Below are 19,305 nucleotides of genomic sequence, written 5' to 3'. Positions count from 1 at the left end.
TTTTTCTTTTCTTTTCTTTTTTTTCTTTTTGCAGTTTTTGGTTGGGGCTGGGCTTGAACCTGCCACCCCCGGTATATGGGGCTAGTGCCCTACTCCTTGAGCCACAGGTGCTGCCCTGTGCTATGCTTCTATCAAATACCTTGCTCTCAATTCTATCTGAATAAAGGTGAATACTGTGTAGCAGTTTATGAATAATTAAATTACTCCTACTTTGCTTTGTATGTTTGGAAATTTTTATGACTCCCTGAATTTATTCATTTTTGTATCTCACTTTCTTTATAGAATGTTGATATATAAAAAATGCACAATAATTTTTTTTATTGGGGATTCATTGAGGGTACAAGACGTGTCACACACTGAGTCCCCACCATCCTAAATTTTGTTAAATGTATTTACTTAATAATTTGGATTTAATGATAATTTTATGTGTATTGATGAAATGACTGTGCCTTCTGAAATTATCAGCTTTTAGCAGTTTAGTTTTAGGGAAACATATGAAACATTATATAGGGTTAATGGTGTGGGCTTCAGAGGCAGATAACTGGGTTTAAATTGTGTTCTACCATGTATGACTTTGGCTAATTATCTAACTTTTACCCTTCAGTTTATAGTCTTTTATTGTAAAATAAGGATGGTCATTTTGACTTAATCCAGTACTTAAAACATGTATAGCACATATAAGTATTTTTATTAAAGGGCAGTTTATGCATGCACAAACATCCACATATATACCTCCTCACGCCAGCACTCACACTGAGGCAAAGCCATAAAGACTTGATCTTACATTTATATGTGACACTTTACCATTCAATAGAGCAATCACCTCAAAGCATTTAGACATTTAGAATAAATAATTCAATATTAAACTTAAATTCATGAAAAGTAATTATCACTATTAGGTTTGGTTATAGAGTAGGACTCTATGTAAAACATGTTTATGTTTTTAAGTCTGCATAACTGTCTTTAAAAATAGCAAAAGTTTTAGTTCAAAATATTGTTCTTTAGTGAAATAAAATTAATTCACATTGAAATGTTTTAGACATTTAAGTTTTACTTACATTTTTTAAAGTATGTTATATATGGATATATAATTTCACACGTTTCTTTAATTGATAATTTTTATATCCTAATCAAAATTCTTGATAGGCTAATTTTATTTTCCTTCTGAGTATGTCTAGACATCTCAACTGGTATCACATTTCAAATATAATATATTTCTTGGATAATGTGGAGATTAAAATGGAGAATGCTGGCTCAGCACCTGTAGCTCAAGCACTAAGGTGCCAGCCATATACACCAGAGCTGGCAGGTTCAAATCCAGCCCTGGCCTGCCAAACAATGGCAACTACAACCAAAAAATAGCCAAGCACTATGGTGGTTACTTGGGAGGCTGAGGCAAGAGAATCACTTAAGCCCAGGAGTTAGAGGTTGCTGTGAGCTGTGATGCCTTAGCACTCTACCTAGAGCAATAGCTTGAGGCTCTGTCTCAAAAAAAAAAAAAAATATGGAGAATACTATCCAATATCAGCTAGAAAGATAGTTTCAGAAGCATTTGATTCTGTCTTCCTTCTTTTGGATACCGTACATTTAAACCCAGTAACACATGACTGCAGGAAAATTTACTCCCTCCCTAAGTTAATGTCAGCTTTTATACATCAAGGTTTTTTCCCCCCAAAAATAATCAGCTCATTCAGTGCTAATTATCTAAGATCTTATATCAGGCAGAATCTATTATAATAATCCTCATTTGATAAATTTTCTTTCATTGCACAAATTTTCATTCAGTGCTAATTATCTAAGATCTTATATCAGGCAGAATCTATTATAATAATCCTCATTTGATAAATTTTCTTTTTATAAAAAAAAATGTGGTTGAAGACCAAAGTTAATACATCCTTAATTGATATAAGCAAATAAATATAATTAATTACATTTTTGTTTAGAACAGTTATAGCACACCTTTCTTGAAACATTATACCTGGCCCCCTGGGTATGGAGCTACTTACAAAAAAATAAACATAGTAGAGTTTTGCATTTCTGGAAGACATGTTACGTTTTTCTCAGAAAATGGAGCAAATAAGAAACATTAAAAAATAAAAAATGTTCTCCTTGCAGTAAGCTCAGCACCACCATTTGCATTTGTGCAAGTAATGCATGCACAAGACTCCTCAGCCAAGGTGCAGGTGCTATTTGAGATCCAGTTCCTGCTCTCTGGCCTAAGTGTAAGCCCTGACTGCATCTGTTCAGAGGAAAGATGATTGATCTATGACTTATCTATGATTAGTATAGTTCCAATTTGGCCTAGTCGAACCCTGAATAAAGTGTATGCAGTTTAATCAGAAGAAAAGTAACCTGAACCTTTGTGGTGGACATAGTGATCTGAGATAGGATGGACATATTCAGGAGGAATGTAGAGTGGACAGTGGGCAGAGTCCTGCAGAGTAGCCACAACCACACAGAGAGCACACAAGTGGTAGCTGAAACTGTGGAAATGAAGGGATACCAGAGAGATGGAATAAGGGAAGAAAAGACAGGGGTAAGCAGACGGTTAGGTATGAAGTGCAGAAGGGCAAAGTCCCAGGGAACAAGACCAAGAAAGCCTTTCAGGCTCGGTGCCTGTAGCTCAAGCAACTAAGGTGCCAGCCACATACACTGGAGCTGGCAGGTTCAAATCCAGCCTGGGCCCGCCAAACAACAATGACAACTACAACCAAAAAATAGCTGGGCATTGTGGTGGGCACCTGTAATCCCAGCTACTGAGGAGGCTGAGGCAAGAGAATCGCTTAAGCCCAAGAGTTGGAGGTTGCTGTGAGCTATGATGCCACAGTACTCTACCCAGGGCAATAGCTCAAGCTTCTGTTTCCAAAAAAAAAAAAAAAGAAGAAGAAGAAAAGAAAAAAAGAGAAAAAGAAAGCCCCATCAGACAGGAAAAGGCCCAGATGAGAGTGTTGCCAACAAAGCCCTGGAGGAGTGATCAGTCCTGGGAAATGTCCCCGGGTCTACAAGTAGGAGGTCACTGAGTAACTTCAGTAGCCCAGGGGTTTTCAGCAGCTGGGCCATGGTTTTAGTATTGACTCAGCATTAAAAATGTGGGGAGAGTGAAAACAGAATATTCTTTATAAAAGTGTGGAGTCAGAGAGCAAGGGGATAGCAGCCAAAAATGTCTGCCTGTATTAGAAAGACGAGAAAATATAATTTTTTCATGTTCATTTCATCTCCAGGAGACTGTGTAAAGTTGATTTACTCTTTTTTTCTTTTCATCTTAACCCTTCTGAACTAGTGTCATGAGTCAACAAATGAGAAGTTGTAGTGACCCCAGAAGACACAATTTCTAGCTAAATTCTAATATACCTGCATAAGCATTCACTGGAAGCATGTGGGACACACTTGCTTTGACTTTTTTTATTGCTATTAGAATATTCAGGGAATACTAATTTTGGTCCTGATGTCTTTTTATTGGATATTTACCATGTATAAGGCACAAAGCTACATATTGGAATTAGGAAGAGAGAAGGGGAAGAGAATTAACATTTACAGATCATTTGCTCTTTTAATTTCTATACTCCCAAATGAAGTCATTATTCTTTGATCCATCTTACAGATATGGAAACTGAGGCATGAAGTGGTTAAGCAACCTGACCAAGGTCATATGCTAGTACATGTTAAAGCCCCCAAAGTTAGTGTGTGTTCTGTTTCACTATATACTTCTCTTCCTACATTCAAAAACCCTGGTGTTTATTAAGAAACAAATCTTATTCCCAGCAAGGTAAACTAATTTTCGTAAAAGAGGTGGAAGTGTTTTAGAAGTTCAAACACAGGGAAAGAACATATACAAAGGAGGAAAAAGTGAGACTTAGGGAACCAGAATCCTTGCAATGAGTCAACAACAAATGGCTATACATAGGTGATTGTGAGGGAGGTGGAGATGGGACTTAACTGCAAGAACAAACATTCTCAAAATTCTACTACATTAATTTTTTTCTAAGTAGCTCCATTAGCTTATATTTGCCAGGTGAGAGGTTTAAGAAAGATTTGCTATAATTATTCCAAGCAAAATGATAATTCCTGGTGTCAATTCAGTAGAAAGAATGACAAAAGCAAAGATAACGTGAGAAGACTGAGGGTCATTCTGAGAATAGCTGGGAGCCACGGGTAGCTGGGGGAAGACTAGGGGAGATAAGGCAGAAAAGAAGTCAGGAGCAGGTTACAAAGACTTTGAACACAGGCAGAAGTGAGAGTTTATTTGCTAAGACTCTGAAGAGTCTTTTAAAATAAAGCTTTAAATTATATAAATACTAACAGGAATTTTCAAGCATTCTCAAAAGGAAGAAAAAATAGTATCGTATCATGCTGTAGACCCATCAGCCAGCTTCAAAGAATATCTATCAGTTGCTAATCTTAGTTCATGAATTGATTTCCCTCATTTATTTTATTTTTACTGGTATGTTTTAAAGCAAGCACAAGATACCATGTCATCACATCTGCAAATACTGAAATACGGGTCTCAAATTGATAGGGCCTTTTAAAATGTAGTTGTCTTTTTATCATTAACCTTCATAAAGTTAACAGTAATTTCTTACTATCATCAATACCCAGTTTGATATATACCCAAATTCAAATTTTCCCAATTGTCTCAAAAATGCCTAGTTTTACAGATGCATTGAATCAAGCCGCAAAGTTCACATGTGGCATTTAATGATAGTCTCTCTTATTCTGTCCTGGTCTGTCCTTTCCTTATTGTTTCATGTTGTCAGCTTTTCTAGGGTATTTATTCTATCCATGTATATAGAGTGTCCCCACATTCTGGATGTATTTAATTACTTCTTTTTGGTGCTATTTAATTTATTCCCCTATTTTCCTGTATTTTTTTAAACTTCAAGTTACATTTAGAAAATTGATTCAGTTTGCCTAGAACTTTAGGAAAATCTGTTAGAAAGGTGTACTATACTTCTGAGTCCACTATGTCAAGGTGTGCATGATGCCAGGTTAAGGTGTCCCCACCTGCTTTCTCGTAACCTTCTGCCCAATGCATTTTCAACACAGTGAGGGTTGTTGCCTATAGCAACTTTTTCATTGTGGATTGAAAAATGGGCCTCTGAAGTTTTTTGAGCTGAGGAATGATAATGTTCAGAAATACGTTCAGAAATTGTTCAGAAAAATTAGCCTGACCAAAGTATGTGGGATAGAGTAGAAGGAGCTGAGAGCAGGGGAGGCTGATAGATTACTCTAGTTATCTCAGAACAAGGGTGCTGAGCAAATGTGGAAAGATGGACATAGATTCAAGAAATTCTGTATAGGATGGAGTCTGTACATCCTTGGCAGTACATTAACTGAATCAAATGCAACAAGATTTTAGGTTTGGAAGAGCAGTGCTGTGTTTAACAAAGATAGAAAACGTGGGAATCGTGACTTGTTTGCAGTAGAAATTGAATTTGGTTACCTTAGAAATACGAACAGTGAAACCTAATCATTTGTACCCTCCTATTAATATGAATTTTGAAAAATCATGGTACCCTTAAAATAAGATTTTTGTTATAATTAAATTGTACTGTAACAAAACTATTAAAAATGGTAAGTTTGGTTTGAGAATGTTGAATTTGAGCTAACGATGGCATATCTTGGCTTAGATAATATGCAGATATGATAATATCTGGTGACTAGCTAGGAATGCAGGATTGTAGTTTGGAAAAGAATTTGGGCCATAAGTCAGGTAATAGTTAAAATCTCGAGGGTATATTTAATAGCTGATAAAGGCAGTAGAGTGAAAAAAGAAAAGGTTTAGACACAAAATTTGGCAATATGATCATTTGTGTTTTTTTTTTTCAACCCGTTCCCCCCAAACTCCAGTTTATTTGGTTTTAGTTTAGCCCAAGATAACTCCTGTCCAGGGTCTGCACGATGGCTCAGCAGTTTTCCTTCCCATAACTCAGCTTTCTTCTTTTTAATGGAAAAATGCCCCAAGACTAATAGCATTTCAATTGATGTTCCTTTGTTTTCTCAAAACCAAACTATGAAAATATACTTTCTTCCTTTTTACCCCTCATATCCCCCTCATTTCTCTTCTTTCCATGACTAATCTATTATTTAGGGAAGTTGGTGAAGATGGCAAGGAAGAAGACAGGTATTAAAAATGAGGGAATAGTGGGCAAATGCAACTTTTCTACACCTTGTCTTTAAAAGAAGGTGAATGAACATGCTTGGATGCCACAGAGAAGAGTCCAAAGGAATTGGACAAGTGAGAAAAAGGACAAAGCAGGCAAGACTGGGAGGAGGCAGGATTACCTTCACTCCACAGAGGACGGAGGGTGAAGGCAGAAAAGTCTGAAGATGGAGAGTGGGACAGCTGTAGAAGCTCATATTAAAAGTGTTTGATTATCTTAGCCGTGAGCTGAACATGTGAGAGATCCAACTTACGCTGGAAGCCTGAGAATTGTAGACGTGCCCGAAGATTCAGGTGCTCACAGCCTCCTCTGACAGTTGTTTTTCTTCATCCCTTCTGAATATCTTATTGTACTCACAAAACCTACATTCCTTTACATACAATACTACAAATGAAGCAAAGATTCAAGCTGAGTTCAAACCAAGTTTCTTAAGTAGCCTGGGTAAATGTATTAGGAAACATGATGAAATCTTGACTGTAGATTAAATCCAAAGTTTAAAAATGACTACATCTCTGAATGCATTTGAATCATATTTAGGACAGTGGAGTATTGTAGGATAACTTACACCATGAGCTGTAAAATCACTGGGGCTACTATGGGCTTTAACAGAGCAAGTTGATACTTTCTTTCGACAAAAGGAATGTTTAGGATTCCAAGTCTTTCACCATGGAGTTCATTTTAGTTGACCTCTTAAAATAAGTAAAAAAAAAAAAGAAAAAATTCAAAGTTAAACAAAGACATTTTAGCAATCTCTTAAAACATAGAGGCAAGGAGTGATACTAGGAAGGAGGGACCTCTTGTTTTTGATTGGCAGGAGCAGTAATTTGACTGTATTTAATTTGTATTGTGTTAGAAAAGAAAACCAGAGTGAGTGTCCCTGATTCCTGCTGTTTTATAAGCCCTTAACTCCATTGAGGTACATCAGTCTTACTTTCGAGAGTCCTTTTTTTAATGTTTAGTATTTCTAAGTTTTCTTTAGTGCTGGACCCCACTAATTGCTTCCTTATGGCAGCTGCTTATGATTTAAGGCTGATCATGGGCACATATAGTCTCTTATTCAGAGCTCAAATGGACATCGCAAAAAAACTTTATAGTTATGATCTTAACCACAGAAAATGCCCAGAAAATAATGGCCATAAAAATTTGTTTTCTGTAAGTGGGGCTGGTGATATTTTACTTTTCTATTTATACCCACCCCCTTTGGCTTGGTCTCTTGTAATCCTTAATGCAAAATGAAAGGTGTAAACTCTAAAGTTATAAATCTGTTTATAAATATAATTCCCTTCCCTGGCTTTGCAGAGTTTGACACTATAATAAACACAGTTTTCTGTAGCAACATTGAATCTGGTTCTTCTATAATTCTTTATATATTACTTCTTTGAACACTGAGAGTTTTATTGCATTCTTTTCTATCTGGATCTTTCAATCCTGCAAGAACCGATTGATCTCCTACTCTGTGCTACAGGAAACTAAGTGGTTCAAGGGCCTAGAGTTTATTCTGCTTTTATTTTGTTTATTTTAATGTGGTTAAAACTACAGTGAATTTTGTTTACTTTGTTTAGTTTGGAAATAGTTCCTGAGCCTTAGAGGTTAACTGAATTAAACCTATATATTCTCCAAATATTTTCAACTATTCACCCAGAACATTTCCAAAGACATTGCCCTTTGGTTTAGAAAATCACTATGTTTACTTTCTTTATGCTCAAGTCAGGTCTCTGAAAAAAAATTTTTTATTTTATGTTCACCATGATTAAAATATTACATATATGGAGTATGTTTAATATTTTCACTTTTTACTGAGCATTTTAAAACAAATTGCAGGCAAGTGTGGAAACACACTATTCATCTATACTCATATGTAGGAACTCCTCTTGTATCTTTACATCAGGTTTTTCTTTCAGCTTTAAAATTTGCACATTACTAGCTCAAGTTATTTGCAAAGTTGAAAGCCTATAAAACAAAATGATGTGGTGATTTGGAGAAGAACTGTCCCTTAAAATGTAGTATGCTAGTAAAACATAAAACTATGTATGCCTTCAAGGTGAAAATATATACTTAAAAGAACATACACTCACATTCTAGTTAGAAGGACACCTATGCTACCTACATAAAACACTTGATTCAAAAGCAGGGTAGATGTGTCCACACCTAAATACCTAGGATTCCCATTTTTTTGAGTAAAACACTAGAGTTTCAGTTGTTAATACTATTTGCAGTTTTGTATACCTGCTAAAAACTGTGGTGCCAGATTCAGTTTTCTCCTGAGCATGTGGTTTGAGTATGTATGTCACTGGGACACTAGGCCCACTTAGTAAGGCAGTCTAAACAGAATCTTACAATCAGTAGAACTGGGGCTTCTGTTCTAGTTGTACAAGTGAAAGACTGAATATTACATTCCTTACTCCCTGGGAGACTGTGAGCATTGATAAAGTACAGTTTGCAAGAGTGCCTAAGCACATCAGAAAGAAGAGCCATATCAGACAGGCAGTGACCACTGAAGTTGTGATTCATTCCTATCCTACTATCCTACCCCAAGCAGAGTTTTTCAACCTTTTTTAAATAGCATACTTGGACCTATAGTTAAACTTCCATGGCACACTTAAATTATATTGATCAAAAAAAAAAAAAAAGAGTAAAAAAAAAGAATATAATTACTGTGCTTTGAACTTCTTTAGAAAGTAATTAATGATCATTAAAAATTTTCCTGGCACACTGGTGGGAAATTGCTGTCCTAGAGAATGGCCCATGCAGCAGGCTCTCTTCTTTATCTTTAGAAGAGTAGGGAAATCATGGCTTTTAGTATTTCCATATTCAGTGCGTAGTTTAAGAAAATAGAGGAAAGAAAGTCTAATAAAGGCGTCCTCTATTCGGAAGTTAACATGGAAGAAGGGCGGCTTCCGAGTGGCGCAGCACAGTGATATCCGCCACGTATCATCCTGGCTGCTTCTACTCAATAGTGATGATAGGGAATGCGGGTGTATGCTGTGTTCCTGCTTGCTCCGTCCCTCGCGCAGCTGTTTCCAGTTAGGTCCACTGATGCTTCAACGCCACGGATTTGAAATATTCCCCTAGAACCAGATTTAATGTCTATATGATTTGCTTATCTTTGGAGCTTGTCTCTGCCATGTTTACCTGGGTTGACCCGGCTTAGACCAACACTTTTCTACAAATACACTAGACTGTGAACCGTGAAATAAGTAAGACTTTTCAAAACCTGTTGATAATCTGTCAGTAGCTCTTGTATCCAATCTGTCTCCTGAATCTAAAACTTTCCTCGCATCCTCAGTGACCCAACCTCAATTCAGACTTTCACCATCCCTCTCCTAGACCAAGGCAAACGTGTAGTACTTCCTAAGAATCCCTAACACTCCATACTCTCAGAGTTCCACAAAGCAAAGCACACTTCATCTCACCACCCTTTGTTGAATTGATGACAGAATCTGGCCAAGACACCAGAGTGTGTTTAGCTAGCCTTCTGAAACCTCTTTCTGGCTGTTCTCCACCTCTTCTGCCCACTCTACATACCTTCTCACCTCCCATATCCCATGTTCTAATGACATGGTGTCTTCTTACGAATGCTCTTCCCTTCTGCCTGACCTGCTTCATTCCCGCTCCAACTTAACTCTGGCTCTCCTACCTTCTTCCTTCTCTGTACTTGCACAGCACAGAGCTTATTCCACTAATTGTAATTCTATTAATATGTCCCTCCTCCGGACTCAGAGCACATTGCTTGACTGATAGTCTATCATAAATGCTCAGAGAGTAAAACTTGCTCCTCATAATTCTACAGTAATGAAAAGGGGAGCCAGAAAAAGTTTTGTTCTATTTCACAAGTGAAAATAAACTCATCTACACTTTTCTGGGATGGAAGTCACAATCCCATTCTTATTCCAGCAGCTCTGGCTGCCAAGAATTTCCAGGGTATGCTCCTTTTCCATTTTTTTTTCTACCTCTTGCAAAGTTTAATCTTTATTTCATGATTATCTTTTAAAAAATCATTCCCTCTTTAGCTTTTTCCAGTTTCAAAATAGGTAAAATTTACACTTCTAGTAAATAAAAAGCCATTAATGGAATACCCAACCTCTATGAATGTATCTCTTTTTTCTAGCTATATTTCAATTACTTTTAAGTAGAATAAAACCTAATATTTTCCAGAATGTCATTCATTGTGCTTCTCTTTGCTTTCAGTTTGGTTTTATCATTTAATTGAATTAAATAATAGAGCACAAAAAAAGAGCTAAAACCTTAGTTCCTTGGGTGGAAATAGGTTTTAGAAGACTAAAATTGCTGTAGGGAAAGACACCAATTAAGGCTTGGCAAAAAGCAAAAGGGTGGTTACTATAAATTGTGAATTTAAAGTCTTTTGAACAGGGGCTAATTTGAAGTTTGCCACTGAAATTTATAAATACTTTCGTAGTAAGTTATTAAGACTTTAACAATGCTCTAAAATATTCTAACTTCCAAATAAGGACATTAATAAATAAAAACTTACTAGTACTTTTTAAAGTACTTATGTAATTAAAGCTGATCACATAAAACTAATTAAAATAATTATTTCTAATATTATTATTTGTATTGTTTTTGATTTTGAAAAGAATCATGGCTCCCAAATTTTGAAATACTATCTCTGTTTACTAAGGTAGTGCACTTTATTCTTCAAACTCAACCCATATTTTCAGTGAAGAGGGTCCAATTCTAACAGAAGAGAGGGATTTCAGTCAGAGCAGAAGAAAACACCTGCTGTTAATCCTGAGTGCACAAGTGGGCACTGGAGTGTCCTAAGTAGCCCCCACAGCTGTGAATGGAGGTTGACCTTGCTTTACTTCTGTCTCAAGTTGGCAGGTGTCAGGACGCCATGCTGTCTGCTCAGAAACACTCTCTTTTGAAGAAGCAATCTGCTCCATTGTGAATGCAAATTTTCATGTGTTCATGAATTAACACAGGGCAAGCTGGCTAAAGAGCTCTAGTTGACACATGTGGCTTTTGCATTAATAATTGGACTTGGAGGAAAAAGTCATCTCTGTTCCATGCTGTAAAACAATCTCAGAACAACTTTGCCCTCAAAGATGCTAAGTGCCTAACTAAGTGCCTTTAGAGGCTTTGAACAGGCAATGAGAGACTTGGCCTGTAAAATCTCTTCAAACAAAACTTTAGAGAGGAGAAGCTTGGGAAGGGGTAGAAGAGAAGGCTGGGAGGGGTAACTGGATCTTCTGGGGGTCATTTTTTCCTTAATGCTGGTATGTGGAAAGGGTTTGACTTTGGCACTAGACTATTTAACATGCCCAGGACAGGTACCACATCTTTCTAAATCAGCCTCTTCCATCATCTCCTCCACCAGTGCTTAGAATATTGCCCAGCTCTTTATAGACATTCCATGAAAGTCAAAATAAAACTAAGTAACATGCTTCTTAAATCAAGAGTAGAACATCCATTGTATCCCTTAAACCTTAGAACATCCATTGTATTCCTTAAACCTGATGGTGGGCATCCTCTCATTATTCATTCCTTTGGCTTTCATTTGCCCCACCAAAAATAAAATCCTACTTACATAGGGTTAGTAAGCATTTTGCATGTGTTAAAATAACTAAATTCCTTAAATTTACCAGAAGTAGGCACACAGACCGTACTCACTAATCACTACTTGATTCACTAAAAGAAAAAAAAATAAAAACATTAAACATTTTACTGAAAACAGTAAGAAAAAATAATTTTTATTACCTTGCTTTTCCATGGTAAAGTCATTTGGGGGATAAGGAAGAAAGGGTTCATTTTGAACCTGAGATCTCCACAGTGTCTATGAAACTGTGAAATGTATGGGAGGCATTTTAGAAGAGAGGTGTCAGATACAGAGATATCATTCTTTCAGAGAATCTAGTTCTAGAGCTATGTTCTAACACTTGGTATCAAAACAATTGTCTTTGAGTTCATGTGGACCACATTAAAGTCTTAGGTAACTCACAACCTTAACATTGATAATCTTGGAGTTTCACTTTGGCATCCATAAAAGGATTTTCATAATACTTTCTTCATTGCATTGTGGATGAGATTAAATGCAGTAACAGGTGGAAGTTCTTTGTCGATGGTAACATATACAAAACATAAGACATTATGTCATTGTTGTTGTTGTTAATTTCATGATAACCTCACAGCTATTACCAGAAAGCTTCAAGTGGAATAGGAATAGGAAGTTGGTACAGTTTCTCTGGAGCACATGCTTAGCAGAAGGAGATATTTTGAAAGGTGGAGCTACATTCCTGCCCATTGTGATACAGCAGTCTCCACAGAGGCCTAAGATAGGCTACTTTGTTAGAACGTTGGCTCTCCTTCCTGTCTAGATTTGTCCTTGTTTCCCAGCCCTGCTAAAAACAGAGATAAGAGATTGAAGGTGGCCCGGAAATTCTCCAATTCCTCAGGTGGACTGAACTCAAAACATTATTTCGTCTTTAAGAGCTACAAAAGACAACATAATTGGTCCCTCTAGCATTAGTATTCCCTTACTTTACACTATGCATTCAACAATTTTTTAATAATAAAGAGAATTAGTGTTTTCTGCTAATATTTTTGTTCGAAAATAAATCTCAATGTGGTTCAAGAATAGAGAGCAACCCAGCAAAATAGAAATTTCTTTAAGAATCCTGTATATAGAGAAGGTCACCTGATTTGTGACAGAGGCATTACTCTGCAACAAAGGAAAGTACATTTTCAATAAGTGGTGTTTGGTTAATTTCATTTCCACATTTTTTTAAAAGGCATTTTGACTTTTTTATCACATCATTATACAAAATCAATTCTCAGTGAATTCAGATATAAGTATGAGAGACAATAAAGCTTTTATCACTTAAAATATACATAGAAAAGCCTCCTCAAACATTGGAGTAGTCAGAGATTTCTTAAGTGGAAAGCAAAAAGGAAAAACTATAAGGAGAAAAAAATGTTAGATTGAGTTTTATTAAAATTAAGGATTTAGAAATGTTCATCATAAACACTTCTAAAAGAACATAAAGATATTACACAAAATGGGAAAATATATTTGTAATAAATATATTTGACTCATTCAAAATATAGAATGAACTCTAATCTGCATCTACCCACATACACGTATTTATAATATATTATATGTAACATTACAAAGCTCTAGTAAATCAATAGGAGAGTTCAATAGACTAAGGGAAAAGGATGTGAATTGATATTATACTTTATGAAAAGGCACAAAATAGCCAATAAAATGTATTAAAAGGGGTTTCAACTGATTAATCGCTGGGGAAGCACATATTAAAACATGATGTGAAATTATTGTATTCCCACCAGAATGCCTAAAATGAAAAAGGTGAAAATAAATGATAGTATATACACTCAGTGGAATACTATAAAGCAATGAGAATAATCTACAGCCCCACACAAAATTATAGATAAATTTCAGAGAGAGAGGATTGAAGGTTGCAGGTGGATACCCAACTACAAATGGGCCTTTGAGGAAAGAGCATTGTGGATCATTCATTAGAGAAACAACAGGAGACATTCAGAATAAAGGAGAAGGTGATGGAGTGATCCACTCACCAAGATCAGAAGGTTCCTGGGGGAGGCATCCACACATATACTTCCCCCACATTGAGTAAGTTTGTAGGACAGGAGGAGAGAGCCCTGAGGCTCCACGCTCCCCCCATAGACACCATCGTCTGAGCTGTGAGGGGGCCCCCAGCCACTGCCACAGACCCCCGGGCTGAGCAGGAGACTGTGTGGAGTCTGTGCTGCAGCATTGCATTGGAGAGCAGGCACAGCAAAGACCTGGTGGCTTCTGTTCCCAGATCACAGCAACTGACACCGTTCTGAATTCTCAGGCCCAGAATTCTATAGGCAGTTCTACACAGGGCTTGGCCTTGCTGCAGCAGCCCTGCATTGTTCCAGTCAGGCCAAGGAGCAGAGAGGGAGCAGAGAGCTAGTCAAAAGTCTTACATACCCCATGACTAGGAGCAAACACCACTGGGGCATTTGAGCAGAATGGGTGCCACAGACAACAACTGATAAGCTCTGCAGTAGCTCTCTCTGTGGGACTTGAGCAGGAGGGGATGCCCAGCAGCTCAGCCCCACAGCCTCACCCATGTATCCCCATGCTGCCCTGAGGGGCCCAGAGCTCTGCCCTCACAGTTACTGCACTGCCATCAAGCCCTGAGACTCTGCCCCCATGGTTCCTATGCTCAATAAAGCCTCAATAAACTATGCAAAGATGTAGAATCAACCTAAGTGCCTATCAGTGCATGAATAGATAAAGAAAATGTGGTATTTATACATACCATGGAGTACTATTCAGCCATAAAACAGAATGAAATAATGTCATTTGCAGCAACTTGAGCAGAACTGGAGACCATTATCCTAAGTGAAGTGTCACAGGAATAGAAAAATAAACACCACATGTACTCACTGTTAATTGGAAGCTAAACGTGGGTACATATGGGCACAAAGATGTGAAGATTTCCAGTGAAATAAGAAGGGGAGAGGTTGGGGGAGGTGAGGACTAAAAAACTCATCCACACATGAACACTATTCTGTTGATAGGGACTCCAAAAATCCTTGCTTAATCATTATCCAATGCATCCAAATAATAAAACATTTGTATCTCCTTAATATTTTAAAATTAAAAGTAAAAGTAAGTGAAAAAATAAAATAAAATTAGCATCTCTCTAAAAATTATACATGAATTTCCCTCACATTGAGCAAAAGAGGCTAGACATATAGTGTATATAATTCTATTTATATAAGGTACAAAAACAGGCAAACTAATTTCTATTGTCATAGGTCAGAATAGTTAGTGGAGGATGATGACAAGGAAATGGCACTACAGGAGTTTCTGACTTGCTGGTAATATTCTGGATTTTTTTAAATCAAGATTCTATTTTCATAGGTGTGTTCAGTTTGTGAAAATTTATTTAGCATAATATATATGTGTATACTTATGATGTAAGTTTGTATGTATATATACACTCACGTATGTACACAACTATTTTCACCTTCTAGCCATCATAATTTTACTTTAGAAACCAAAATTCCTTGAGAAACCTCATCAAATCTTTTGACTGGTTTTGCTGTTCTATTCAGGCTACAGTATGCATTTTTAAATTAATTTTGTTTCTTTTTTTTTTTCAGGGCCCTCCTGGTCCAAAAGGTGATAAGGTAAGAAAATGTATAGCAGAAACAAATTAAATTTTGGAAAGAAGTCTGGAGAACACTTAGAGAACTAAAAATAGAACTGCCATTTGATCCTGCAATTCTTTTATTAGGTATATTTCCAGAAGACCAAAAACTACATTACAACAAAGATTTTGTATTGGAATGTTTATTGCAGCCCAATTCATAATTGCCAGGTCATGGAAGAAGCCCAAGTGCCCATTGATCCATGAATGGATCAATAGACTATGGTATATGTACACCATGGAATACTATACAGCCCTAAAGAAAGATAGAGACTTTACCTCCTTCATGTTTTCATGGATGGAGCTGGAAAATGTTCTTCTTAGCAAAGTATCTCAAGAATGGAAGAAAAAGTATCCAATGTACACAGCCCTATTTTGAAACTAACTTATAGCTTTCATAGGAATGTTATAACCTAATTATAGCCTAAGAATATGGGGAGGGGGAAGGGGAGGAGAGAGGGATGGATGGGTGGAGGGTGCTTGGAGGGATCACTTCTATGGTTTGTCTTACAAGGGTACAAGTGAATCTTTCTAAAAGTAGAATATAAACATCTTAACACAATAACTAAGAAAATGACATAAAGGCTATGTTAACCAGTTTGATAAAAATATTTCAAATTGTATATGAAAATACTACACTGTACCCCATGATTACAATAATGTACACAGTTATCATTTAATAATAATAAAAAAAAGTTAGTAGTAACTTGTATTGCCATGACTTAAACTATATTATATTGTGTGCTTTTAATGAGCATCATGTGCTTAGATTTTGGTTAAAACTTTATTATCTCATCTTCTTTATTCTATAGGGAGAACAAGGTGATCAGGGACCTCGGGTAAGTTGTATTCTGCCTATCCGGGGCAGAAAATTCATTTCCAGCTTTGAATTTATTGAATTCAAGTACCCCAGCTTCATAATTGCCATTGTGCCACATGGTTTAGTGATGGCTGGCAAAAATACCATACCCCTAATAACTAATGTTTATATTCTGTTGTATTATCTTTACTTGATGCCTATAACTAGAACATTCTATGATAATTGGACCTACTGAGCAAGGGCTGGAATGATTTCTTAAAGTCCACAACAGCCACCTTTCCAATGACTATTGTGTCCTTCAGATTTGCATGCCTTGTTTTGCAACATAGAGGCCATATGGACTGCTATTGAATTTGGCCTTTTTTCTGCAGTTAAACTTTACGTGCTATTGCATAAATATGTTTTATTATAGATAAAAGTATTAATGCATTTTACATATTTATTCTTTGTTATAGTTTGAATAATGCATATTTATATTTCTTATTTTCTTATAGACTTTTAAGCAGATAAAAGGTGTGATACAATTTAGCATTGCAGAATGAAGGGGCATTCTTTTAAGCTTCTCAGATGTGGCGCTTTTAACCATTATAACACAATGGTGAATGCTTTGTTGTTACCTTGGTGGTGCCAAGTCCTCTACTTCACATCTGTGCCTTATTACCCAAATGTTCAGACATACTGTTTCAATGATGTAGTGGCTCCGTTCAGACATACCTCTCAATTTTCTCATGTCACTATGCACAAAAGCAAGTATTTGGTTGAAGAGAGTAATTTTTTTGTAGTGGAAAACACATTTAAAACTTTCAGGTTGAAAACAGAAACCCCATAGGTCTTTCTGTAAAATGCACTCTGCTTAGTTAATTATTCAATTTATACTGCATAAGGATGTTTCCACAAAAGGTACAGTTGATACAAACTTGAAAGGTTTGTGGTCTAATTATCTCTTCATGTTTCTTAAACTAGGTAAGAGTTATGCTATGATTGATTTTCCCTTCTATTCTTCAGCACGTCTTCATATAGAAATAACGATCAAAGCATTTTGTTTCTTGTGGCGGTTTTTCCAGCTGATGACTTAACTTTGAGTTAAAATCTCATCTTAATGGTCAAGGAGATTAAAACATCTTGTCCATCTACTGTCATGGATGTGAATGGATTAAAACTCTCATAACCTGAAATGATTAGGATACAGCCACTTGCTTTGTGTGTGGTGATTATTTCACGACATGACTCCGCATATTGAGTATCATTTCTTTCTACACACGATATCAAAGTCACTCAACTTTCCCTTTCTAGGTAAGGAAGGAAACTGTTTGCATTCTGAGAAATCTTCTTTTGGCAAAGGAAGCGAAAGGGTGGTTCACAGCTTAGCTGTCATCAGTATGCACACAGTCCTCATTTTCAAAAAGGTGTTTTGGCTTTCATCGTTACAAAGAGTGATGATTGATTATAAAGCTAGGCCAAATTTTCAGGATGAAACCCGAAACCATCTGGACTTCACCTGGTTTCATGTTGCATTACAAACTAAGACTTGGACCGGGTTCCTTGAAAGTTTGGCCAAAGTTCATGAACTACTTTGACAAACCCAGACTGCCTTTCATACAAATTTCAGCCAGTTTTCACACTGACTGGGGCCAAGTTTCACACAATTCAGGGGCCATTTAGCATTTTAGGTGGAAAGTGGCAAAAATTGATCTCATTTTCCCCTGAATTTTGCTTTGTATTGAAGGAATTTGGATTAAATTCATAATGCAGGATGAATCTTCATGGGTATGGATCTGACTGTCCTGGACAGTGTAAGTGAAAGAGAAGCAGACTCCCTGAATTACCTGTCTTTTCTCAGATTCCTAATTTAGAAACAAAGCAGGTCACATTCAATGCTCTTAGAATTTTATAAACATTACCGTCTGGCGTGATAGCATTAGCTACTTATTAGGAAATGTATCACATCAAGATAGTAAATTGAAGGTTTTATATTTAAAAACAAATCAAAAGTAAGAACTAGAAGTTTCCACTTTAATGAAAACAAATTCTTCCCACATCCTCTGCAGAGGCATTCCTATTCCAGCTAATGCTGACTAGTATTTCTCTTTTTTAAAATGTTGATATTTTTGTTTAAATACCCTGTCCATTTTCATCCTATGATAGATTTTTGAATTTCACTTTTTACTATTTGTTTCAAAGGATTTATTTCTTCCCAGAATTAGCTTAACAATATGACCCTCCAAACTGCATCATTTTAGTTCCTTGTTAAGTGACTTTCCATTATGGGGACCTATACCATTTCCTTGAATATGAGTTTTTTTTTTTTTCTCTTTGGCTCTCCAGGAATATCTAAGCCATGGTATATGGCTCAAAGCAGTAAAAACTTGAAGATAGTATAGAAACTAAGAATGTGAAACTATTTTGAAGTATTTGGACATATATTTAACACTATATAGTGAGCATCTGCCATGTTCAAGATACTCTGCTTACTATCATAGACACAATAAATGTGTCTCCTCTGTCTCTCTCTCTCTCTCCTACCACCAAATTCAACCTGCTATCACCTCATGTCCTTGATGACTACAGTGGTTTTCTAATCAATCTTATTCCCACTCTTGACCCTGTATAATCCATTTTCTACATAGCAGCCAAGGAGATCATTTTACGTTGTAAATTAGATCGCTTTACTCTTGTTTAAACCTGAGGATGAAATCTAAACCACTGTGCTTGGCCTCCATGGGCCTTCATGGTCTGCCCCCCCCCCGCCCCCGTCCCTACAAGCTCATCTCACACAAGTCCTCTCCACCACTGTGCTCCAACTATACCACCCTCCATGCAGTCTTCAGACACCCTGCACCCTTTCCATTTGCTCTCCTCTTGTCTTGTGATTGGGTTCTTTTTTTTTTTTAACATTTCAATTTTTTTCTTTAAAAGGAATGAGTTGTGTACAGAGGGCTTAAATGCTTCATAGACAAGAAAAAAAACTGTGCTAGAACCAACTTATTCATCATCATCTTCTTCGTCTTCATCTTCCTCCTCCTCTTCATCCTCTTCATCTTCCTCATCTTCCTCATCGTCCTCCTCTTCCTTCTTTTTCTTGCTTTTTTCAGCCTTGACGACTCCCTTTTTCGCTGCATCAGGCTTTCCGTTAGCT

General features: G+C 36.7%; 1 protein-coding gene across 1 annotated transcript in view; it reads left to right on the top strand.

Annotated features, from left to right (window-relative positions):
* The first annotated feature begins 2,389 nt into the window (after nucleotides 1-2,389).
* Nucleotides 2,390-19,305, top strand: part of COL25A1 (collagen type XXV alpha 1 chain) — a 162,895-nt gene continuing 145,979 nt past the window's right edge. The window contains 3 exon segments of the mRNA XM_012809279.1: nucleotides 2,390-2,536; nucleotides 15,303-15,329; nucleotides 16,162-16,188. Of these exon segments, the coding sequence (XP_012664733.1) occupies nucleotides 2,390-2,536; nucleotides 15,303-15,329; nucleotides 16,162-16,188 (201 nt within the window).

Source organism: Otolemur garnettii, unplaced genomic scaffold (assembly GCF_000181295.1).
Source record: "Otolemur garnettii isolate 467f Iridium unplaced genomic scaffold, OtoGar3 scaffold00103, whole genome shotgun sequence".
NCBI lineage: Eukaryota > Metazoa > Chordata > Mammalia > Primates > Galagidae > Otolemur > Otolemur garnettii.
Note: the sequence above shows the minus strand (reverse complement) of the source record. Positions and strands in the feature narration are given on the sequence as shown.